Source organism: Apaloderma vittatum, unplaced genomic scaffold (assembly GCF_000703405.1).
Source record: "Apaloderma vittatum isolate BGI_N311 unplaced genomic scaffold, ASM70340v1 scaffold5229, whole genome shotgun sequence".
Lineage (NCBI taxonomy): Eukaryota > Metazoa > Chordata > Aves > Trogoniformes > Trogonidae > Apaloderma > Apaloderma vittatum.
In genome coordinates, this window is record NW_009733410.1 from 18,037 (window position 1) to 43,592 (window position 25,556).

Consider the following 25,556-nt stretch of genomic DNA (forward strand, 5'->3'; position numbering starts at 1 on the left):
AGCTGTGCTAGCCACGCTCGCAGCCTCCCACCGCTCCTCCCGGAGAGCGAGCGTCCCATCTCCGGTTTAAAGCATCTGTTCTCAGCTACCTTCTTCCCACTTTGGCATCTTCGGAAAGACACATCAGGAACAAACAACGTCAGGGAAGTCATCTTTCACGGACAAAGCAAATGAGAGCTGTCGCCGCCAGAGGATGAGGACAGCAAGGCTCGGCCGAAGCGGTTTTTGGAATCGCAGCGCCAGAGCACCGAAACGCCAACGGCAGCTCGGCCCCGTCACCGTAACGCGACACGGTGCCAGCTTGACCTGCCTCGGGAGGTTTTGGCAAATGAGGAACTAGCACCGCACGCAGGCTTGCGTTATCATCCCATGAACAGGGAAATAACCATGAACCAAATCCCAACGTGCCGTGGGCCCAGAGAGCCATCCCCATCGCTCTGCATCACCTGAAGAATTGTCAGAATTTCCTCTGGAAACGAGGGTCCCAGAACCCACGTACCAGCACGTGATGCCTGTCGGTAAGACGCTTGTCAGTAGTTACTAAGATCAAGGTGGAAAGGAAGACACCCAACTCTCTCCTACCGCTCTAAGGTCCAGCTTAACAAGTTACACACATCAGGACACAATCTGCCCGCTCGATTACCCCATCGCTTTGCCTGCCAGGGACACAAGCAAGCCAAAAAAACCAATCCCCCCTAAATCGCACAGCACGTGCACGGCGCTAGTCTGAAGCGCGATGCTCAGAGGCGTCCTCTCGCCGCTCGCCAGGAGGGTTAACGGTTACACTACGGGACCTCACGAGCTGCTCTTCAGCCGCTGCGCTGCAGAACTAAATACCTGTAACAGTGATACATCCTTAAAAGTTTTGTTTTACACTTGGCAGGAAATCCACATCCATAGTGGGGATAAAAAAACCCACAGAACACCTGCAGGGTATCACCCTATAGAGCATTTAGTTACGCAGGAATGTATTTTGTACTCTTTTCTCCTGTAATAAAAGTGTTTCAGAGCATGGACACACGACTGCTTCGCTGCGTCTTGCCTTGTCACCCGACAAGAGAAAAGGACCCAAGAACAACACGCTCGGAGGGATGACATGAGCGCTGAGGGCAGCTCGCGCTTCTGCCGCACGGCCTAAAGAGGGTCCCAGCTCCCTCGTGAAAAGGCTCTTACACAACCGCCCGAGTCTGGCAGCAGTCCATTCCACATTAACGCCTTCCATTTGTCTGGCGTACGGAATGGCAGCAAGACGTAGCAAAATAAGAATCATCAGTGAAGCTTTTCCTCATGTAAAGGTGGATGACTTAACCAATCGTGAAATCGAGAATTCTCACTACGACCATCCTGCCTTTTGTCATCGCATTTTAAGTGGAAGAAGCAGGAAAATAGGGTCCAAATAGTGGCAAGTCACAGCGCTATTTTTATTATTTGAGCAAAGCTCACAGAAAACAAGAGCTTTCGTTGTCAGTAGCACAAACTTCCTATTTAGAAAGAACCGTAAGAGAAAGCATTGTTAGCCCAGTATAGAAAACCTTTTATAAATTACTTTTTCCAGGGCAAGCGGAACCACAGTTGAGCTCTGTCTTACATCTGAAGGACAGCACTGTGATCTGTGCTCACAAACCTTAATTTCAACACCTAAAATACAGCTCCTCCTCTGAGTAGGGACGTGTCTGCTGGCCAGGGTGAGAGGTTTCAGCTCAGGGAGCGAAAGGATGAGTAACCTCCCGCTGACCTCCCAGTTACCCCCAGCGCACTCGCCCTCTCCCGGGATCTCCCTCCAAGTTGTAACGCCTAGACTCAAACACGGGCTCCGCGGCGCGCTGCTGCGCGGTTACTCTGTAGAAGAGAAGATAAAGAGGTCTTTTGGGCACTGACCAAATTGTAGAGTAGTTGGAAGTGTGAAACTAGCTTGGATTTTTTAAAAAGCTTTTAAAACCGCTCCTGTCCTTTCTGCGGCCAGCGCGGTAACGGTATTGCTGCAAGTTCCCCGTGCCCAAGGACAACACACAGAAAGAGAAACTCTGGAAGAGGAGAGCACGGAAAAAAGAAATAAAGCTGTAAACTGAATAAGGAAGAACAGAGTAGACCGAGAAAAACCTAAAATCATGAGTTAATCCCAGTATTAAAAAAAAAAAAGGTGCTATTTCCCCAACATTCTGGATTTTCTGAGCTACACCGTGGACCTCCCACTGAAATTAAGGGGATTACTTGCTGTACTACACGAATAAGGATTCACCGGAGTAAATTATTATTTGGCATAAAACTGAAAGATCAGGCTTTTTACCCAGCTGTGATCCGTTTCAAGAACACTTGCCAAGGACTATTCAGATTAGAAGTTAGAGAGCATCAGTAATACTGGCAGGCGCCTACACGCCCCACTAGATCTACTCCAACGTGTGTGCACACCCACTTCATCGACTGAGTAAAGGGATCCGATGTCAACAGCAGCTCAGAAAGAAGAAATTCACTTCAGCCACCGACTGCCCTGCGAGCAAGGTCACAGTTTAGAAACTGGCACCTGGCAGCTGCCCCAGAAATCGGTCAGATGGGGCTACTTCAAAACCAGGTGACATTTAGAAAATCTGCAACACTCACTTCCAAAGACTTGGTACCTTCCAGGATGCAACAGCAGCTGTGGATTTATGACGGTGTCTTGATAAAATGGAGCAAAATTTGTGGAATACACAACCAACACTGAAAACAAAGAGAACTTCAGCACTCAGCCTTCGACAAATAAAAACTGTAACTACATTCGTAAACCCCGAAGTATTAGTGTAAACATCTAATCCCATCGCTACTGTGAGAGCAGAGTCGCGTTCTCCAGCTATCAAGTTTCCCATCTCCAGCTATCAAGTTTCCCATCTCCATCTCACTTGTTACAACGCGTGTGACTCCTTCTTCACATGAATAATTTATTGACGATGATTCCAATTTTTCAGTTAGCCTTTCAAATTTTCTTTTCAGCTATTTTGGTCAGAAAACGGAAGATTCCATGATGTGAAGTCACATACTGAAAACCACTTTAGTTTATTTTCAGATTTTCAAAAGGGCTCAACCACAGCTCATAAAAAGCTCATTATTCTGTTCAGATCTTCGATTTTTAGTCCACCTACCTGAGTAAAAACAGGGACAAAAATAATAAACAGGACTGGTGAGCAAGCAACTCTGAAGAATTAGGTGTGTGTCTAACAGGACATTTGTTTTCCATTCTTGGATCCCTGCTCAAAAAGACTTTGCTACAGAGCAAGAGTTATTCTGGAAAGTCAGGAGTTATCGGGTTCAAGGCCAGCCCGCTAAAAGCAAAACCTTCCCTCAGACAGTTCTTTCATTTCCCAAACCCCAACGTTTGAAATTTCTCGACAGCACATGCTGCAGCCAGGACATCCTACGGTCGTCCTTCAGCCAAGTCGGCTCCACCTTGGGCTTTCTCGTTTCGGACTGACAAACGCCGCCTGGCCAAACGCCGTGCTCCTGAGACCGGCACGTTACGCGGGGTTTCCTTTTTGTCATTGCGAAAGAGAAATCACAAACTGTCCGAGGCATTTTTCTCCGACAAAGACGACAAGCTGAATGAGGTATCATCAGGCTCTGGTGATGCATGATTGAAATCCATTTCTTCTAATTCAGGAGGTAAGTCTGAAAGCAGTGCCTGTAAGTAAAAATAAATAAATTACGATATAGCATTAGGCACATGCTTTATGTCAGCATTGTCTTTGCAACATACAGTGAAAAAAAATCCGTTGAGCTTTTCAGTCAGTGTTGGTATTAGACTGGTAAAAAAAGAAAAAAAATAAAACAGGTCAGTACTGACAGATATTGAAAGGTAAAATATTGTCCAAGATGATGTATCTTAAAAGCAAAAGGAAAAAAATAAAAGCAATAAAATCTCTTCCTAAATAGGATGTTCAGCACGACGCTGCCCTGATCATAATTTGAGCCTCTGGGCGCTACGGAATAAAACCAAGGGAGGGAGAGAATACAAAATACCAAACGCCTTCCCCTGCTAAAACCGACTTTAAGACTTACCTGCTGCTGTTCTTTATCATCTGATTTAATAGCAAGTATCAAACTCCGAGTAAACGTCTGTAGCTCAAAATACTTCTGTTTGTGATTCTCCAACTCAGTCTCAATGAATCTGACTTCTTCATTCTGGGGGCGGGGGAAATTACATGAAGTTCTGGAAATAACCAACAGCACTGCATCGTCTTAACGACATCTAAACCCGCCTGCGTCAAAACTAAACGATTTTAGTGAAAATGAGCAAAAAACGTGCTTATTGTGACTCCTCCCAACTACAGCCAAAAGTTTTGTGGGGACAGAATTGTAAAACAACGCACGTGGAGTTTGGATGCAAACAGAAGTTTCTGTGGTGTCACTAACCCTGCAAACAGGGATTTCAGTCCTCTTATCCCCCCCGGTGATGTGACATTTCAGATTTACCCATCGTGTTAAAGCATTAACGACTTGGGCGAAAGTTTTTGATTTTGTAAGGATGACTTCTAATTCCATTTTAAAATAAAGAAAAACAGGGTGCCCGTGAGAAGACAGAGCAACTAAATTCCGTTATTGCAGCAGGAGGCTTGACACAAAGACCAGGGCAAATAACTTGAAGATTCCTCAAGGCTACCGCAAATTTGGACAGAGCATCCTCTAGCGCAGCCGAGCTTGTCACGTATCATCAAGTGTCACAGCTCCCCAACCTCCCCCAGATTTCCTGGGTTACAGAATAAATAGGAATGTATTTACAAAGTGGAGAAATACCAGTAATGCGCATGGTGTTGCTCAAAAAGCATTTTTCCAACCTTTGCGTAAATCTGTGTTACCATATTTGCAAATCACTTAATATAAAAATATCAAACTTAATCAAAAATCAGATTTGCTAAGTACTTTAGTTTATTCCCAATAACTCCTTCCAACTTACCAAGTGATTGGTATGCAAGATGAAAACGCTCACTCTGTTGATCAGCACAGAGCTAAAATTAATTTTCTCTGCTTATTTACCTTTGTAAAGATCACGCAGCCTAATAAACAGCTCGTTTCTCAAGATCAAAGTCTCTGTGCCTTTTTGCAAAAGGTGTTGATGTAACAGCACCAGATGTGCATCATCCCCCATAAGGGAACAAGGGAGAAAGTACGCACGTCCGAACCGTTAGCAGTGCCCAGCACCCACAGAAAGTAAGTACTGAGGTTCACAGATAATTCAGGTGAAGTTGATACGAAAAGATGAGGCTACGTGATGAACTGGAAGGTTTGTTATGAGTGCTTAAAAACAGTTGCTGGTTTGGTTTGTTCCGCCCCCTCCCCTAAAAAGTCAAAACATCGCTGCTTCAGGTTGTAACAGCTCTGAGAGTAAGAGCGGAAGAATTTGGCTCCTATTTTGAGGCTGTCCCAGGAAAATTCGCTGAATGCGTTTCTTTCAGATGGAACCTGGGAAGTCGCCTGTTTAGATTCTGCCCAGCAAAAGGAGGAATTGAGGTTTACGCCGAGAACAGCCAGGCACAAAGACTAATGGCTGGTGTCAAACAACAAACCAACAGACAGGGCTCTGCAGGGCACGCTGTCACAACCAGCCTCGCGCTGCGTGACAGGTGACATTAAGAAAAGGTCACTCCCTCGCTGCGTTCATTCTCCACTGCCCTCACCAGGAAAACGCTGCTGGAAGGAGTCATTTTCTGTTCTGAAAAGGTGATCTGTTTATTATTTTGGTCATCGATTATCGTAAGTGGAGCGTACCTGTTTTCTAAGCAAAAAGAAAAAATCAAAAGGAAAAGCAGCTACACAGAGAAAGGAAGTTTTGGTTTAGAGGCCAAGTCAGTTGCTGTTTTTGGGACGCGCGGTGGAAGCTGCAGATGGCTACAGCAAAAGTGATGTAACTGCTCTGCAGAAACAGGACTTTTCCTGCCTCCCTCTGGCTTGAAATGTGGGTAAATCCAGCTGTACTTGGGGCGAGGAGATGCGATGGAGGGTGTGATGTGCCACATCGCAACAGAAGTGGAGGAGCTGCAGGCTCGCCTGTGCCGTTGCCGAATTCCTCACAGACACCCCCGCGCGAACGGCCTGCGGACCATCCCACTGCACGTTCCGCAGCCCAGTCTCTCACCTTGTAATCCAAAAGAGAACTCATCTGGTCCACTTCAGAATTACTTATCATATCGCTTTCTTCATCGTCTATAATTTCTATTTTCTGAAACGGAAGGAAAAGGGTTCATTCCAAATTTTCGAATACAGAGGTTAGGGCAAACGAACAAATGACAACCAGCCCGGCAGGACGACGGCAACGGGGACCTAGAGCTCGCTCCAAAGAGATTCTGCCTTGTGCAGCCCCCATTAGGTGGCAATCCTGCACCTCAGCCACCAGCTCCAGGAACAATCCCAACTGAAACTGGAGCTGCCGCCGCGGTGACTCGGGCTGTTTACAGAGGAGGAGCTCAGCGTCACCACGATTTCAGCGCGAAGTCGCGCGTTCCATCTCCTTACAGCCTATTTTATTCCGCCAGCCTTTTGTTGAAGACCTCCTGCAGAGCAAAGGTCACGAAAGTTTATTCCTCTGGAGCAAAAAAGACGTTATGGCAAAGTGGCAGGTGAGTCCTGAGTGACCTACTTCTTGCCTAAAAAATGGAAGAGGTCTCCTTTGGCCACAGTGCAAGTCAAAGGCCCTGAACAGCACAGGAGGCTGACGCGAAGTGCAGCTGCAAATTCAGAGACGGGGACACTTTCGCCTCATTCACAAAAATTCTCTGTAGTTTTTTATCTTGGGATTCTGAAGGTGCCTGAAGTGCTGCCTGAAAGCCTGAGCTTAATGCTGTTTAGAACACAGAAATAAATCCCAATCCTATCCAAAGCTTTAAAAGATTCCCTTGTGCATTACTTATTCCTTGCATGCTCCATTTTCCTTCCAAAAGGAAAACGTTTCTCAGTAAGTAAATGATGTGAAGAGGTTATTTCAATAGAAGAAACCAAAAAATACTCCTTTTTAGTGCATTTTAGAGTTTTTAACTTTTATTCATACCTAAGCTAGATCTCAGACAGAATGGACTTGGTAAGAACGGCGTTTTCAACAAGCACTCCAGCCAAAACTGCAAATCTCACTACATTTTCGAGAGGGAAGCAGCACAAGTATGAGGAGTTGGGTGGGTTTTACTACTTTTCATTATTTTGACGGCTGTAGACATTTATTAGACTGCATGCACTAAATTAAGACAACTTTACTGTGCTTTTGTAGTGCAGGCAAGGGCCTGCAGGGACAGAACACGCCTTGAAGGTTAGTTCTCGAGGTGTTATTTTAGAGGAGGTTTCTTCTGGGCACCACGTGTGTGTGTCTCCCGTCTGCCTGCAAAGCGGCCGACGGAAATTTCCTTCTAATCGCCGAGGAGAAATCCTTCACGAGAGGTTAACAGACTCTCACTAGGAGCACCCACCAAGCTCACAAGTATGTGTTGAAGGTAGGGAGGGTAAAATCACATTTTCTGTGCTTCGGTGTCTGACAACCCAGCTGAAGTGATAACGTTTTAAAAGCTTCATGTGACAAAGATCTGCTGCTATATCATAGCCTGAGTAACACTGTGATTCAAATATTTTTGGTTTTAAACTCAGCTTGAGGAAAGAGTCTCTAAATAAATGCCAAACATTCACACTATCTTATAATAATACATTTTAAGATAGCAGGGGAAAGAACAGATTAGAATTTCAAATCAGGAAACTGCCTCTCTCATGCAAGTCCAATGTATTTTAGTCTCATTTTAACTGTGTATATTTTAAAAATTCTGTTACAGTGTTTTCAGAACACAGTATGAAAAACCTATTGCTCTTTTTCTCCCCCTTATTACATCAGATTCGATAATGCTGGAGTTCAGGCAGACTGGAGAATCGAGTCTCTCGGACAACATCTTTGCAAACCTTTTTACCTCTGTCATTTTACATTCTGCATCTCCATGGCAAACGCATCAGCCTGAAACTCCGGGCAATTATCGGTAAGGTCACAGCAGGCCGGTGAAGTAAACAGCAAGGGAGAAGGCAGCTGTTTCAGTTCAGGCAGCCACAGAAAATACAGCCGCGGGACTTCAGTTTATGCGAAAGATGCTCAGGTATTAACAAACGAAAGAAAAGGTTCTCTCGTCTATATACAGAGAGGGAAGGGAATCTCCTGTTTGCTTTCCCGCTTCAGGTTCTGTGTGGTTAGTGTAAAACAACCGTTGCTGTCACGTTCTGAGCTACGGTTTAATCTCTGACTGCGTCTGGGAACTGGAACCACCCCCTGTTCATTCTGCACGTAACTCTGAAGATAAAGATTACTCTGCCACTTGGGGTCTCCTCTCCTCTTCCTCCTCTCCTTTCTTCTAATTGGAGAGCAGGCAGGCTAAGCAAAGGGGATATACTGCATTATTTGCCCTGACTCCTCCCTCTTTCTTTCCTTCCTTGTCTCACTGCTGGTGATTATAACCAGCAAGAACAACGGTGTTTGACTCGATGTGAGAAAACAAGAAACACCCAAGTGATGCCCTGCCCAGGGTATGGGGGCGCAGAGCGCAAACCCGCCCTGGTCTGATCTCACACATCCAAGGTTAGTCGGGGACAGGAAGCACGAGAGCTACCTGACGTTCTAAAAGCCATTTTCAGTTATTCTTCTATGTTTTTTGTTCTTACTCTTTTACTGTGCTAGGTACTTAGAGAGCAGTGCCCGCGCGTTGTGCTTTGCACTCCAGAAGAGGAACAGAAAAAGCCCGACTGCTACCGAACGTGCACAGCTCTGTGCCTTAGTACTCCTAGTACGGATCCTTTTGGCGCTCAACCAACTAGGAAGGACTCTCAGCACGCTCAGCTGAAATTTTCACCCAGTGAAACACCCTCGTGCTGGACAACAACCTCAGTGTTGGCAGTTCTGGGGGTCACGCCAGTGGAAAAGGAAAGGTGGACGTACCACATTATCAGCAGATACAGGATTCTGGTCATCATCTTTGTGACCGATTTCTTCATTTTGAAGAGCTTCATTTGTCTCTTCTGCAGAAATAAACCAGTTTTTCACATTACTTCCAAATCTTATGCTGAAGGAACATTATTAGTGTTTACCACTAAATATGGCCCATCTGCTAGATACAAAAGCGAAGTCAGGCCATCAGTGTCTATTCATAAAAAAACACTGTATGTCTTAGTAAAAAAAGACATTTCACCAGTAAGTCAGGACAACACCACGCCAATCACTACCTGAAACACCAGGAAAACTACGAGTTACTCTCCTGCAACGTACCTGGCTTTTAGGTTCACTTTGGAATACTCAAAAGCAAAGAATAGTTTCACATCAGAGATGTGTGGAACTTTTTTTAAAAAAAAACAAACACGTAAAATGAATTACTATGCGAAAAATCCTGCGTGCCCTGAAATTACAGGATACGTATCAGAATCCCACCTCCTCCCTGCAGCCACTGATTACTTTTGAACCAAAAACTGATCACACAGATTATTGCATTCTTGGATGGCAAATGTTTATTCCCAGTGAACCTAAGCTGCTCTCTTCTGTATAAGCAAAGGCCACACTTGAAAGCAGAGCAAATCTTACCCTTAAATTACAACCACAAGCACTGGATGACTCGAACAGCCCTAACTGTGACCAACATGAAAAAAACAAGTAAGATAATCCTACTCATCAGGGATGTTTCTCAAATTTTCTCAAACTTTAATGCTTAATTTTGCATCAGAGCACAGCTTTTTTTTTTTAAATATTTCAAAACTACATTTTAATTAGGTGACTAAAATTATCTTTTTCCAGTCTTTGAGATAAGGGTTTTTTTATTTTGTTTGTGTTTTCTACCATAAATCAGGGACTAAAAATTATTGTTCTCAGACATTAAAACAAATCATACACGTGTGACTGAATAGCACACGTGATTATCGGTAGCAATATGGTCCAGGAAGTTCAAAATAAGCTGAGCTGCAGCAGTGAAACCTGCTCCTTTGAACTGGAGAAATGAATAGAAAATAATTCTGGTGGTAGAATAAAGGAACGAAAGTGGGATTCCTGGGTGCTGTGGAAATCCTGGAGTTTTCTTGCAATTTCTTAAGCTTTGATTCTAATAACCTACTCCCAGTCTTACAGCCTTGTCTTGTTTTATGAAAGCCTCACGTGAGAAATGCGTTAGTTCTCACTTTAACCTACAGAGAATTCAGACTCTTCCCCTGTCACCATTTTCTTTCAAGCAGATCTGACGCCATCGGTTCCTTCCACACCTCAGGCAAATCAAGGGCTGTTAGATTCTGCATCTCGCTTGGCTTTCAATCACTTGACCCACTTCTTGATCGTCTTATTCTCTTTCCGTGGAAAATGACAAAGCTATCACAAATTCCTTCCCAGCAGTTCTCTATTTCTCCAGTTCTTTCCTTTTAAACTGTTCAGACAAAACGCCAAGATCAAGCCTGGCACGTTAAGCTGCAGTAGCGTGCACCAGATCAGGTTTGCTTTTTTTATTGATCCTTCTAATCAGAAGCACTGGGAGCAATTAGCTGAGCTGGGGGAGCCGGGGAACACGCGCAGCGGCAGCCCACTCGCCTCGGGCCCCGCGTGCTGATGGACACGAGGGAAGGGAGAGATCGATTCAACACAGTCAGGCAGTCCTGAGAGGTGGAGGAAAAGGGAATTGAGTTGGAGATACTTTATCACTCCAGATCACGCTGTTTGCCAAGAACACGGAGCTCCCCGCGTGCGCGGTTCTCAGCCTTCCGAGCAGTGCCCTGCTCCCGACTTCGATCTTCTCTGCTGGTGCGTATTTGCTGGGCAGAGCGCGTGCTGGCGCCGCAGACAGCTTCACAGCAGCAGTTCTGCTGGGCCCTGACGGACCGGGACGCTCCTTCAGCTCAAGACCAAGCCTGAGCTAATCTGTCTTCCGAAAGCGTCTGACCAGCGTGGACTTAACGTCAGGAAAACCGTAGGCGCACAGCTCCGGGCAGCTCCGTGCGAGCAGGTTTCCACACTTAGTGCCTGTTGGGTTTGGTGTGATTCAGGCTGACAGGAAAGGGTATTCAGGCTGGCCGGTTAACAGAGAGCAGTTTTTAATACCTGGTTTCCTAGGGAAGCGAGATTTAAACGCGTGTGCTGCCTGCTCATCTCTCAGCTGCAGCAGCAAATTGTGAACTTGTCACTTAGCTTGGGACGAATCTCACAGAAACGGAGGTCTCACAACAAACTTTGTCATAAAAACACAGCAACATTCATACAGAGAGAGAGGTAAAAGAAAGAGACCAAATTGTACCTTCAACATAGCCGAGGCAGCTAATTTGTGACTGTCAGACACCCTTCGGGACACTTCTGCATGTGTACAACAGAGAACCCAAAGCACGCACACTGCACAAAATTAATAACACACACACACAGTAGTAATTTCCAAATACCTTGTGAGCTTCCTTCAGATAAGCAGATTGATACTTCATCATTCCGATCATTCTCATCCCCCACTTCAGCAGCAGCTTCCTCTCCCGGGTTAAGTGCTGATTTAGAGACAAATTCAGATTGATCAGAGAAATCAGCAGGACCTCCTCTAGGGGGTGGCACCTCAATTCCCATTAAACGATATTTCCGTCTTCGATTCCCAATCCAAGTCTTGGAAGAAAAATAAACAAGAATGATATCAGAAACTATAACAAAAGCAACAGGCCCACAACCAAGTGAAATTGGCACATCTGTACTCTAGGAACAGAGCGCAGCCAGCAGTTCAAGGGAGGTGATTATCCCCCCGTGTTTGACCCGTGTGAGGCTGCTTCCCAGAACACCACGTCCAGGTCCAGCCCTCCACAACACGGGAAAAGGGAAGGTGCACAGCAAAACAACAACCTCAAGGCACAGCAAGGGCAGCTCTGACTGGAATTGAGAAAAAAAGTCAAAATAACGCTTTACAGTGAGGCATCAGCACCATTTATCCATTGGATAAATTAAATTAAATTGGATAAAGACTCAGGTCTTGAAGGCACTCAACATTTTACTGAACAACATCCCGAGAAACCTGGCCTAAGTCTGAAGTGAACCCTGCTCTACAGAAAGACCTTGCAAGGTTTCTGCTCACCTAAATTATTCAACGAAGTGAACATAAGATCTCTGACCCACGTTCTCCCACTCTGCAACTTGCAGTGATCGGAATGGCCCACCTGCTCTAGGATTTCCTACGGTGCAGAGGGAATTGCCCAAGGTGACAGCTCTGTATCACTCACTCAGATGCGAGCGCATTACTTGGTAGAATTAAGTTCAGAACATTGTCCTTCAGTCCGTTTTGGTTGGAAGACAAACCTTTAAGAAACATTGCTTGCAGCAAGGTATGTAGGAGCCTACTGTAACAAGTGGCACAGCCAACGCACTCTTTCAAAAAAAAGAGTTAACAAACATATTTTAATATTGTTGGGTTTTTTTCCTTTAAAGATAATGCTAAACATTACTCTGGCCTTAACCTGCGTTGCTCCTCTTCCCCTCACACTTCCTTTAAGCACAGCTCTGACACACGGCATGAAACAGTTCAGTAAAAAACTTTTTGCTTATAATACCTTGATTATCAAATAGAGGGATTAAGAAATATTAACAGCACTCCCAGCTGCTAAAGACAGGGTCATGCTGTGCCAGCCTGGAAAAATGAATAATATTATTTAAAGCAGAATCTCTCTAACTAGCTAGAAGATGACATGCTTTACACTATTTTTGGCAAATCATTTTTGTTGAGTGATATTTGCTTTCCCAGCATAGTGATTTTCCTCTTTGAAGAATGCAAAGCAGGTACACAGGGAGCTACTTGGGTATTTTCTATATTATGTGGTGTTTGGAATAAAAATCACACAAATGGCCCCTTCCAGACCTATGTGTCTCTTTACCACAGTGTATCGGCACTCTTTAAATTTTCTCAGAATTTCATGACGGTATTGAACAGTGCTAATAATTATAAGATTTAAAAGCAAATCTGCTTCTTTTTTACCGCAAGAAAATCAGCAAAAAAACCTGAGCAATTTGGGAAAGGTAGATATTGCCTTTTTATACACTTTCCAATGCTGAAAATCTTTTGTCCAACATCCCAAATATGTCATAGAAGATGCACAGATTTTTATAGTGTCTCAAATTAAAACAGGAAAGAAAATTAATAGGGCTCCATATCCTGCAGTGAACATTCTGGAGCAGTGCAATGAGTGTAGGAGCAGATCGGTATTTCTATGTCGGAAACCAGCTTAATAATCCTAATTATATCCCTCAGATATTACCTCCACAAAACATGCCTGTGAAGTGCAGGTGACCAGACTCATTAAGCCTACTCAGTAGCCTTTGACCTCATGTATTAAATCTTTATGTTCTTAATAATAACAAAAAAAAAATAAACTGTCATGCATTTTTTTGTATGATCCTCAGGTATTTCTGAACTTTCTAAAGCAATTTTTCCTCAACAACACCTATAGGGACTATCAAACTGCAGTGACCCAGAATTCTCTGCAGCACCCTTTGCCCTCTATCCCATCCCAACCTGGCTTCAAGACACTCTTGCAAAATACTTTTTTCTCCCTGTGTTTGAGCAGGATGTTTAAAACAATTATTCTATCCTGCAAGCACCAATGAGAAATATTTTCCCTGTATCGTTAGAATGGCTTTTTTGTATCTTAGTAACGGCATAAATAGCACTCTTTGGTCTTCTAGGATAGCCCTAAAAAAAAAAAAGTAACACTTCTACTTAAAATCTTACTCAAGTCTAAAGAGAATGTCCAACAGCTCGTAGTGTAACTTCTGCTGCTGATCAGTCAGACTCTTACCTGAGGGCTGTTTTCTATAAATAGACTGCAGAAAGAGCAAGGGAGCACTTCCCAACATGGTCATTCATTATGTAATACGTGAAATCTATTTCAAGCTTCCTCATGAAATTTTTAAAGGCTTTCAACTGTCCTATTTTTGCTTCTGCGACAAGATAAGGGAAGACTCTCGATTTCTTACCCGCACTATTTCACAGTCAACATTTAATTCTGCAGCCACAGCTTCAATTTTCTCTCTGCAGACTGAGCCCAGGCTGGTCATGCCATTGTCCCAGTATTTCTTTAGGGTAGCTAAGTCTCGGTCACTAAACTGTGTGCGGTCCTGTAACTGTGAAATAAAAAAAATAAATACTGTTAGATTTTGGTTTTAAAAATCTGCTTACACACCACTGTTCCAGAGGTCTTGCATGCACTCAGACACACATGTTGTACTGTCTCCATGGCTTTTCTTCTCTTTTAACTGTCCCATAAGAATTTATTTTTTTTAAGTTTGTTGTTGGGTGGGTTTTTTTCTTTTTTTTTTTTTTTTAATCCAGGGCAGTACAGAGTTCCCTGGGATTTGCTTTAAAGGCCGTGGCAGTGCTAAGGCAAATTTAAAGCACTTCAGCTTTGTTTCAACTCCACCTGATTTCTTTCATTTGTTTTATCTCACTCTATACGGCCTTACCGAAAATAACATTTTTTCCCCTTGTGCTGTTTACTCTCTCCACCCAATTTATGCAAATTATTCCTTGAGGCTTTTCAAGTTTCTCACCCTCCCCCCCTAAAATTCTTTTATCTTACTGCAAACTACAATACATGCATAATTCAAAGGATGCTGAGTTCCTAAAGGGAATACTTTAATGTTTATTTGGTAAGCTTCAGAGTTTAAATTGGTTCCACTGCTTATTTGTGAGTTGCCTAACTCTTTGTGTACATTTATCACAATACACGATAGTGGGTTCCTGATAAAAGGAGTAGCACTGAAAAACAAATCCCAGACATCCTACCGCTTCTCCAACTGGTGTAGGCACGCAGCACCTTCTGCCAGGAGAACTTACAAGCTTTATCAAAAGCTTTCAGCCCAGGATTTTAACTCAAACCAAGCTCCTGTTTGTCCTCTCTCTGCTATCAGTGCGGCACTACAAGCGGCAGCCATATGCAAATTTGTCTTTAGCTCAACAGTTGAATTTTGTAGGACATAACCATGATTTCAGTAGGTGAAATCTGCATTTACTCATTTCAAAAAAAAATTAAAAGCAAGAACAAAGTAACTTTCAAGTGGAGTAAAAAGAAACGTTGCAGAACCACAATCATTCGACAATCTCGTACAGTTACCCATTTTAATTGTTAGTCGTCAGAATATGCAATCCTGGCAACTTTCTTCTTTTAAAACTTGCTATTTCCCAAAGTGTTAGAAGCACTCGAGTCTCCTTCACGTATAACTATAGAATAGGGCTATCAAAACCTTGTCTCCTTAAAATAATCCCAGGTAAAAGAAAAATAAAAAGGACCAGTGATATGGTCCAGATATGGCCCATTATTAAGAGAATTCTTTTTTGTGGCTATCATTTCCTATATTCAAGTATATATTTAGAGCTGTGTCCATCCCGCCCGTCCACCACCTTCCACAGGGAGGGACGGAGCGATTCACCGGGCACCCACGGGCAGCCGAGACGGCACGCTGCTGTCTGCTTTAATCTATAAAGAATCCATCTGGCGCCTTTCCAGGCTGCTCCAGGATGAGCAGGGAAGTGCAGTTAAGCGGACTCTGCTTCTCAAGAGCACCCCGCGGAGCAAAGCTAAACCCCCGGTGCCCGTTCGCCCTCAGAACACTGCACACCTGACCTGAGCTCCTCCTGCCTACGAGTCATTTCCAGAGAATAAGAGTAGAGCTGTCTCATGAATTCCCGCAGCACTACCTCCTGTTAGAGCTCTTGGTAAAACAGATCCCAACTTGAGCAAGTGTTGGGAAGAGCTCTTGCTCTGCAGCTGGGGAGAGAGAGCCAAGGGCTGAGGAAAGAGAAGGCTGAAAGGAGGATGATCATAGAATAGAACCACAGAACATCTTAGGTTGGAAGGGACCTCAGAGATCAGCTAATCCAGCCTCTTGCCATGGGCAGGGATGCCCTTAACCAGGTTGCTCACGGTCTCATCCAACCCGGCCTTGAGCATCTCCAGGGAGGGGGCAGCCCCAGCCTCTCCGGGCAATCTGTTCCAGTCTTGCCACCCTCGGACTGAAGAATTTCTTCCTAAGACTCAATCTAAACCCATTCTCCTTCAGTTTAAATCCATCTCCCCTTGTCCTGTTGCTGGACACTCTTGTACAAAGTCCCTCCCCAGCCTCCCTGTAGGTCCCTTCAGGCGCTGAAGGCAGGGATAAGGTGCCCCAGAGCCTCCTCTTCCCTAGGCTGAACACTCCCAGCTCCCTCAGCCTGCCAGCCTCAGCCACCGCAAGGCTCAGACTGCACAGAACCACGAGTCCCTCTGGCCTACCCTGCTTTCCTGAGGGCAACTTCAGCTTCTGAAGTATCCCGAGCACTTTTCAAAACATTTGTAGAGAGGAGTAAACGTACGCTGTTGGCTCTGGAGGGTTGCAACAACCCACCTCTCTGACAGTTTACTGCTATTTGCACTTCTCGGGAAAATACAAAATTCCTTCCTATCCAATATGCCCAGCTCCAAGAACACACTGTGGAAATTCCCCCTCCCCAGTGGAGAGGTGAAACAAGAGGAGCAAAAAGAAATCTGCCCAATATCATTGCAGCTGTAAGGGTAGTGTCTTCTCTCAGCTGCTTTGTTCCAACGGCCGAGTTAGAACAAAACCCACAGACAGGACAGCTGATGCTGCAGGTCAGATTTCTGCTCGCCACGTGATTTTCTAGTTACCTAAGAAAATGCTTCTTCTGCTGAAGGAACACAGGCCATGAATGCTCACTTGATATTCGCAATATGCAAAAGGATCCCACGTTAAGACACACAAGGCCTGACCACAGAGTTACCAAAGGGATGGCTCTGCGGGAGGAGGGCAGAGGCTGCTCAGCTTTTACTTACTAAATACAAGGATTTTAAGTGGAGAAAGTAGTACTTAGCAAAATCATCCGGCCTTCAAAAATTTTACTTTAAAAAAAAGCAGTGCCGTACCTTTTCCATTTTGGGTGGCTGTATGTTAATTCTGATAACCTACCACAAATGTTTCAATAAAAGTCTGATTAGATAAATTGCTTTTCAGTGGTTTTTCACCTCACAACCGCTATAGAATTTTGTAACAAGACCTGGATTGTAGAGTCAGTCTCAACAGTTTAGCTCCAAGTAGATGTTTTAAAGTTACAGGAACTCTCCTCTAGCTACATTTCCAAAGAAGGCTTTTGTAGATGGAAAGCGAGGAAAAAAAAGTTTTTGTTTTGCCTCCTTGTCAAAAATAAATCTCTAGCCTTTCGGAGGACAAGAGCTAATTCTGATTTTTTGTTGCTGTGGCAGCTACTGCCACACCAGGTGCTTCACGCTTTCACTCACCCCAGAAGAGCAGCCCGAGTCCCGCTGACACCGATCGCAGGTCAGAGAAGGAAATGGAGAACAAGTTTTCGCAGTCAGCTGATAGGAAAGAACAAACAAAAACCCCACAACACACATAAGGGAGTCCAGAAAGCAGGAACAGAGCTGAGAGGAAAACCAAGCGCACGTAAATAGAAGGTGGCACGAGAAGCCAGGTGCCCTCCAGGGCTGAGGAGAGCAGGCTCACGGAGAAGCCCGGCTCAAGCCACCCTGGCAAACTCAGCGAGTTCTCCAATCAGTTCTTCTCAGCTCACTTTAACTCTTCTGCTTTGGAGCCTGTATCTCATTTTTGCCATTTTTTGTCCACTGAGCCTCCGCACCGTCTGCAGAATGGTCGGTCCTTGTGGCACGGAGACAGAATCTACCAGGTTTCTGGACTTGAAATTTGACCAGTGGCCCAGAAGAAAGATGTAAATAACACTTCAGCCTGGCCAAAATGCAGATGCAGACTACCTACCTTTGTAACAACCGACTGTGCCACATGCCTTTTCATGAAGAGAAACCAGACCTTAGGGAAGCTTCATGCCAGGGAAATCACAAAGTACGCTCAAGTGCAGGATCATCTCCTCGACAAGGCCATAGCCAAGTTTGACGCCTGCTCAAAAATTACCTCATGTTTTTACAAAAGCCAAAAGCTTTTGTGAGAAAATAAAGGGTAGAATTTCTACATCAAACACATAACTACCCTTCTGCCAATGTAGTTAATAAATTTCTCATGCTTAAAATCACCAGAGAAACTGAGGAAACGAGGGGAAAAACCCAAAGTCCTATAAATATCATAACACTCACAGTTATGTATCACTCAGCATAGGAAAAAATACCAGAAGATAATATTGAAAAGCTTCATCTTTAGGACAATACTTCCCATAGCTGACGACAAGTCAGTAATTCAGCTTTTATTTTCGCTTCAGTGTAACAACTATTATGAGGACAATTCTCATTTCCTCTCTTCAGATTCCCTGCTTGCTGATTCGAAGCTCAGCTTTATCCCCGGCAGCGTTAACCGTTTGCTGAATTCTTTACATTCACCGGTTCCGTTGTCTGTAGTTTGAAAAGCAAGAGAGAAGCTTCTTCCAGCAGAAAATAGACTATCAGCTCAAAATGAAAAGCAATCCTCGGGAGCAAATTGAATCAGCAGTTCTGCCGAGCGCAGGGTTAAACCCTGCTTATCCCCTGACCTCTCAAGTGTAATAACAACATTCTTATAAGAGATGACCCAGTTTATTATAGACATTCCTGGCACTTTGCCGAGCTCCTCATAATACCCACTGTGCAGGCAATATTTGTGGTGCAAATCCGGTGTCTATAATTGGTATGAATAATTGCATCGCCGTGGAGAGGCCTTATCCTGCCTTTTATTAAGAGGCTGCTTTTTTAGATCAGTTTTTGTGCATGAGCGGAAAACGTTTCGGGCCACATGCACAAAAAGCTATATACAATCTTCAGGGTTTTATTAATAAAAGATCTGTTAAAAATGAAAGAACTCGAGCTTTAATACAAACGTAATAACTGTTGCATTTAGGCTGCAGCTGAGCACTGTGTGCTGCTAACAAAAAGTTATGTTTATCTGAATCGCGGTGAAATCGCATTAGATCAACAGCGCAGCTCTGACGCTCTGCGATGAAATGTTCTAAGGTTATTTCTAGCAAGCAAACCTCTCACAACTAATTTTAGTCACTACTGCTCAGAAACTCCTGGAGAAACAACAAGAAATCTCAGCGAGTAATATTTTTTTGTACATTTTAAAGGTTCTTTAAAGTTCAGTAAAAAGTAAAATAGGACAAACAGTGACCTCCACCAGTCTCTAGCAGCCTTAGTATCTCATGTCAGAGGCACTTCTTATTTTAAGTTTCTCCAAATAAACACATCCTAGCTCCTTTTCAGCCAAGCCAAGGCTAGTTTGATTCCACACCTGCTCCTGTACTGGAACAAACGAGTCCGTCCGTGTCGGCTTCTCCACACTTGATACCTTTAAAGCTCTCCACCACACTCCTCCACTCCCTCCCAGTCATCTCTTCTGAGGTCTGAGGAGCCAGAGCCCGTTGGGATGCTCTGGGCCTTTGATTAGTCGCTGCCGCTCTGTCACACCGTGGGAGGAAGGGGAAGATCAGAAGTGCACACAGCGTTCAAGGCAGGAACAACTCCCGGGCTCTTCTGTACAAGTACAGTGTTAGTTTTCTCTTTTCGCCGCTCCTAATGGTGCCAGCATTCTCTGAACTTTGAGACTACTTAACGTCTAAGGGATATTTTTTCAGAGGATTCCTATCTCAAGATCTTATTTGTAAGTAGTAACAGTAACTTCTGCATCGACCGTTTGATGTAAGTTCCCCCTTTCCCATCTCCACCATTTAACACTATTTTTAGCCTTCAGTTCATTATTTCTTGACGCTCAGACACAGTGTATGTCGCTCACGGAAACATCTTTGAGAGAACCATCCTTTCTGCAGGCCAGCACACGTTACTACACAGTAAAAAGGTGTAAAAGCCCCCAGGTCATGCAGGATTCTCCTCGGATGAAACTGAAAGGCCATAACCAGCAGAGGGATTCAGAGAGCTGGGATGTAGTCACTGCTTTTCCCTGGGTCTTGACAGTTCCTCTCTCCTCAGGCGAGCAGGTAAGTTCCCCTCACAAGACACCTCCCACCTTTGTAGGAAAAAGAAAGGTACCCAAGGGCAAAGCAAGTGACTGGGAGAAAGCTGCTGCTACCAGATTTTTATTTAGAGCAGATGATACAGCAGCAAGCTGCACAGCCTTCAGGAGAAAAAGGTGTTTGGAAATGGCCTGCAAGCCCAACAGCCTCGGAAGACACCCTTAAACTCTTCCTGCTATCACACCACCAGGGCACAAACCGTTCGGTTGCTGCATGAGGGATTTTTTGCATCTTTTCCCACTGGTTGGTTAAGCTTGAAGTTTGCTCTGATGGAAGCAGAACTGATAAATATTTCATAGTACCACAGCTTGAAAAGAGCCTTAAGTGCTTCAACACCCAGCTAAAATCACATATATTCTGTTAATGTGTGTTTCTAAACCAAACGTAGCTAAAAAGAAAAAAGGAAAAGTTATATCAGTGCAATAATCTAGCCAAAATATTACACTCTAAACTCCAGTTATCTCACTCTGCAATTTCCAAAACCAACCTCTAACCCACACAAACCAACAACTCGCCCTTCTTGAGATTTTGAGCTAGTTTGTCAGGTGATGAATGCCCGGCCTCAAAGTAAAGTGATTTTTAGACAGTAACTATCATGATTCTTACTTAATCCACGAATGTCTTCCTCATATGTCACAAGGAAGTCTGCTCCTCCAGTTCCTGGCCAGACACAACGTAATTCCAGCTTGTGGGATCACAGCATACAGTAGGCCTAGGTGATCTGTGGAACCTTGGTGCAGCGTATCATATAATAAAAACATGTATTTTGTCTGAAACGACCCTAAGATTTGCCTTCCCCTTGCATTAACTGAAGGACTGCTGCTGCGAGCAGCGAAGAGGTGCTGTTGATGGCAAAAAGGCAGCCACAACTTTCACAAGCTTTTTAGACTTCAGTCCCAACGAGATATTTTCTTTAGTAGTTACATTGATGTATCTCCCCCACCTGGAAATAATTCTAAAACCTTACTCTCCTGTCTTAATGGTTATTACATAAAGTCTGAAGCACAATTCATTAGAGCTGCTTTTAATTAGAAATAATAATAAATAAATAAAATGGGAGAAGCAAAATCAAATCCCTGCTCTCCTTCCAAAAATAAAACTTCACAGCACAGCCAGGCACAGCTTACCTAGAGCCCACACCTCTGTGACAAACATTTTTCATCCCAAATTCTATCTACCCTAGACACCAACTATTCTGCTAAGACATGAGACCACACATCACTTGAGCACAGTTAGTCCGCTCAAGTCTTAAATGCGGTGACAAAAGTGAAGGTATTTTCCCGCTTTTCATTCTCTTCAACCGGTACCTTCTCTGCTAGTTCTGAATCCTTGCTATCTTCCCACGACCCTGTAAAAAACCAAAACTCTGCATTCCTAAAGGCCTTGCACACGCACCACGACAGAACACAGAACTCTGTGATTTCCAAAGACTTTCTCATGAATAACTGAGAGGGTGATATTTCTAGCCTAATATTCATTAACAGTCAGGATTACGTCACCGTACAGCGTCGCTGAGTAGACTAGAAAGAGTTTCTGCAGCACTGCACAGTTTTTATTTCTCTCTTGACGCAGTTGAAGGACAGGGCAAGGGAAACAAAACATCAAGGCAAAAGATGAAAAATTCAGAGCATCTAAAAGACGATCTTCTCCATTTTAAATAAAATACAGATTAGCCTTTTCACTGCTTGAATGGCAGTAATTGCCGTAATCGCAGTTCTACCACTCTATCCATTCTATTTCTGTTCCCTCACGCTCTTTCTTCAAAAGAATTTCACATTTGAAACTGAAGTTTCCTAGGAAGTAGGAGCTTTTTCTCTCTTTTTGTTGTCTTACACCTGTGTGTATACAGCAGTTTCAGAGTGTCAACTCCTAAACTTGTCTCTTTCAGAAGGCTAATTATGCATTCAAAGTGCAGAAAGTGCATCCACAAATCTGGAAACAGACGCCATCAAATCGGACTATATTAATCAATGGGGTTTGTGCATTTTATTGATTGATAAAAGACACAGGAGTAAAGGTCTAAGGAAAAAGAATTCCCTAATAATCACCCTTAACAAACAGGCACCTTCATATTCTTGAAGGTTTTAAACGCATTGCAGAAATTTGTTCTACAGCTTAAGTCAGACACTTCGCAGGACCATCACATGTCAAGAACCCATCCCGTGCTGGGACGGAGGGGACAGCATCACAGAACCACAGAGGCTGGAAGAGAACTCTAAGATCATCAAGTCCAACCCTCAACCCAACCCTACCACGACCACTAAACCATGTCCTGAAGTGTCACGTCTACACGTTTTTTGAACACCTCCCGAGATGCCCTTTTGATTTGATGAACCTGGGCAACCTATTCCGATGCTTCACCACTCTTTCAGTGAAGAAATTTTTCTTAACATCCAACCTAAACCTCTCCTGTCGCAACCTGAGGCCGCTTTCTCTCGTCCTACGGCTTGTTACGTGGGAGAAGAGACCGACCCCACCTCGCTGCATCCTCCTGTCAGGGAGCTGCAGAAAGTGAGAAGGTCTCCCCTCAGCCTCCTCTTCTCTAGGCTGAACAACCCCAGGTCCCTCATTGCTCATCATCAGACTTGTTCTCCCCTCTCCAGCCTCTTGTAAAGCTTAGTTGTACCATCCAACCCGCAGGTTTAGGGTTTATTTTCATGGCAAGCAAGTAGAATCCACACGCTCCTCCAAGAGAAGCCAGCAGACCGCTCTTGAAGGGAAATGCTCAACAGTCATCAAACAGAAGAGCTGGACAGAGGGATTTTCCTGGCAAAAGCTGCTTCAGACTCGGTGTTATGGTTTGGAGTCATCTGTGAATTGAAGACACTAACCCGGCTGATGCTGCCTAATTTGTAATGACATGTATGTGGATAAAATTAGACTCCACAAAGTTACTACAAATAGCAGGGACTAATCCTGTGCATGTGCAGAGTAGCTGAGGCGGGAGTTACTCTCTTAAGCGTTCTCTTGCCTCAATTAACAACCGTTCCACTTACAACATTAAAAAAAACCCCCACAAACCTATCTTGAGCTCTGAACTCAACTGACATGTTAGATTTCAGCCAATTGCACAGTTCTTGTACCTGGGCATCACCTTACTACACGATTACAACCTTGACCTGCTTTTAAAGAAACACATCAGCTTAATGTTAACTGAAACATTGTACTCACAAATAACGTTTGTACCAGTCAAAGTACAAAGGGGGAAAAACCACCACAGAAAATGTAAACAGAACTGACATTTTCAAAAATGCATTTTAACCAACTTTTCGTTCTTTCACTTGATGCATTAGATACTTAAATGGAAATGTACTTACTGCTCTTTTTCTGGAACAACCCGTAATCCAAGGCACAGTAAGGTTTCCTGAAATCTGTAGAGGGAAAGGAGGAAACAGAACAGAAAACAAGAGCAGCTTAGGTTGCTATGAGAGCTAATACTGAGCAGCTTTCAAAAGACTTCAACATCATTCACTCAATTTGGGTACGAATGTCTTTAAACATGTTAGGATTTAAAAGCAAACCGAAGTCACACTTAGCCCTACATTTTTAAGACGAAAACCAAAACACTTTCTTCCGGTGAGGGTTAGATAACATGATGGTAACTTGAGTGTTTCGATACTTTTGCTATCTTAAAACTTGTATTTCAGAACAGAAGTTTACACTTTGGATCTGTTGTGAAACTGTCAAGGTTAAGCGGACTGGAGCTAGAGAAGGGCCAATGGCTAACAGAACTGCCATAACACATTCTTCAATTACATCAGTTTAGCTTCCAGGAAAAAAAACAGATCATGTTAGTAACTGAACTATTCAATGTCAGATGTTAAGGATTTGCGTATTAGCAGAAAACCCGGTGACACCAGATCCTAGAAGGCAGGGGAAGGGATATAAAGGCTGCCTTGATTCTCATGGCTTCTCCACCATTCCCAGAGAGCCGCCTTTACTAAGTAATAATCTTGGACTGTTGTTTTTTTCCCCAGGTCACCTGAAATGTGCTATAGCCTGGAATATTTCAGGCTTATTTAGGATTCTGCGTTCATCTTGTGCTGCAGACAAGCAACGCTTGAGAGACTAAACATAGCTCTTGCGAGACTGATTAATCACAAGTCATTAGATACACTCTATATATGTGAGGAAGAAAAATCCACACGCTGCTTCTGACTGTATCAAACTGCTAACAGGTTTTGTATTTGCAAAGTGCTCTACTAATGAATCTTGCAGCACAAGCGTAACCAAATATAGAATACCTGATCGAGTCTGTCGAGTGTACAAGCACATAAGATGTGTTTATTCTTCCGAGCTTTTAGCTGGAAGCGCTTGGAGGTTACCTGAGGTCAGGCCCTTTCTCACAACAGCACGAGGGGGGCTAGAAGTGGCCGCTTTCCTCTCCTAAGTGCAAGTCAGCATCAGCTTTTGGGTATGAAATATTAATCCCTTAGTTGCACACACAGTTTAGAAATTCTGTATAAACAAGTTCCATCTATTACAATTCTACAGCCCACACAACAGCCTCACTCCACAGAAGCCACTCTAAATGCATCCTCAGTACCCATCCAGGGGGCTTCTCTGCACAGTTTTAAAGTGAGGCTATAGAGCAAAAAGAAAAAAAAAAGGTGCTTTTTTATGTGGATAAAGCAGCGTGACAGGGCAGTGATGGCTATTTGGAAGAAACACACACTCGTTCTGACAGGTACGATGTCCAATACAATCAAGTTTATGTCACTGTAACTACCTGAAAGACAACACGGATGGGAACATTCTAAACTGCCTCTATGCAAAAGGCACAAGGGGTGGGGTTTTTTTGGTTTTTTTTTTTGAGCAAGCTGGAGTTATCCTGCATCCACAAGTGTTAACTCCAGTCCTGGTCCAACTGGGACCGCTACCATGAGTTAGAAAAAATGACAAAGCTGTGCTTGTGTTAGCGAGTCCTCCTCTTGTGTTCAAAAGCCTCTCGGGCAGCAAACAAATCACTTTGACACATGATTTAAAAAAAAATAAAAATGGAGTCCCATTTCCTTAAATAAGGCAAACTTGCAGCTCATTCATACAAAGCAACATCCCTAAAGTGAATCCTAACACTCAGTAAGTTCACAATATATCTAAGATCCTACTCTGACGTGCTGACTGTAAGGCTTAGGATTTTCCCTTGAAGAAAACAAGGCTAAATTAGGTAACTGTGCTTCAGTGTCTATAATAAAATAATTAAAAATATATATACTTTCCACAGGGGTTTTTTTGACCCCTGAGGGACAGCAAGAAGAGCCTCTCCATTCAATAGGCTTAAAGCCAAGCTGAGAAAAGGAAGGAGGCTGAACAATTTGTTTACTGAAACCGCTCAGGCATTAAAATTGATCACTTTATCAAATTTACTCTTCAGTTCCACCAACATGAATTTGATTAATTGAACCAGTAAGGAAGCTATAACTAATTGTTAATTAGATACCCCACCAATGTACGACAGTAATTAGTTCATCAAAACACAAATCGCGCAGTCCTGACTTGGAAGAAGCATCTGCTTGGATGTTTAACTACTCCAATAATCACGTAGCTCAGCTTTAATCTATTTTTAAATTTAGGAACATTTCCCTAAGTTAAAGGAATTTAATTCCTGCT

General features: G+C 43.7%; 1 protein-coding gene across 1 annotated transcript in view; it reads right to left on the reverse strand.

The window, feature by feature from the left end:
• Positions 1 to 3,215: 3,215 nt before the first annotated feature.
• HDX (highly divergent homeobox) overlaps positions 3,216 to 25,556 on the reverse strand; it is a 33,494-nt gene continuing 11,153 nt past the window's right edge. Inside the window, exons 4-10 of the mRNA XM_009875873.1 lie at positions 23,264 to 23,317; positions 13,943 to 14,089; positions 11,383 to 11,590; positions 8,921 to 9,000; positions 6,104 to 6,187; positions 4,030 to 4,152; positions 3,216 to 3,652 (exon numbers count right to left, since the gene is read on the reverse strand). Of these exons, the coding sequence (XP_009874175.1) occupies positions 3,527 to 3,652; positions 4,030 to 4,152; positions 6,104 to 6,187; positions 8,921 to 9,000; positions 11,383 to 11,590; positions 13,943 to 14,089; positions 23,264 to 23,317 (822 nt within the window). The 3' untranslated portion in view covers positions 3,216 to 3,526. The remainder of the gene's footprint in view (positions 3,653 to 4,029; positions 4,153 to 6,103; positions 6,188 to 8,920; positions 9,001 to 11,382; positions 11,591 to 13,942; positions 14,090 to 23,263; positions 23,318 to 25,556) is intronic.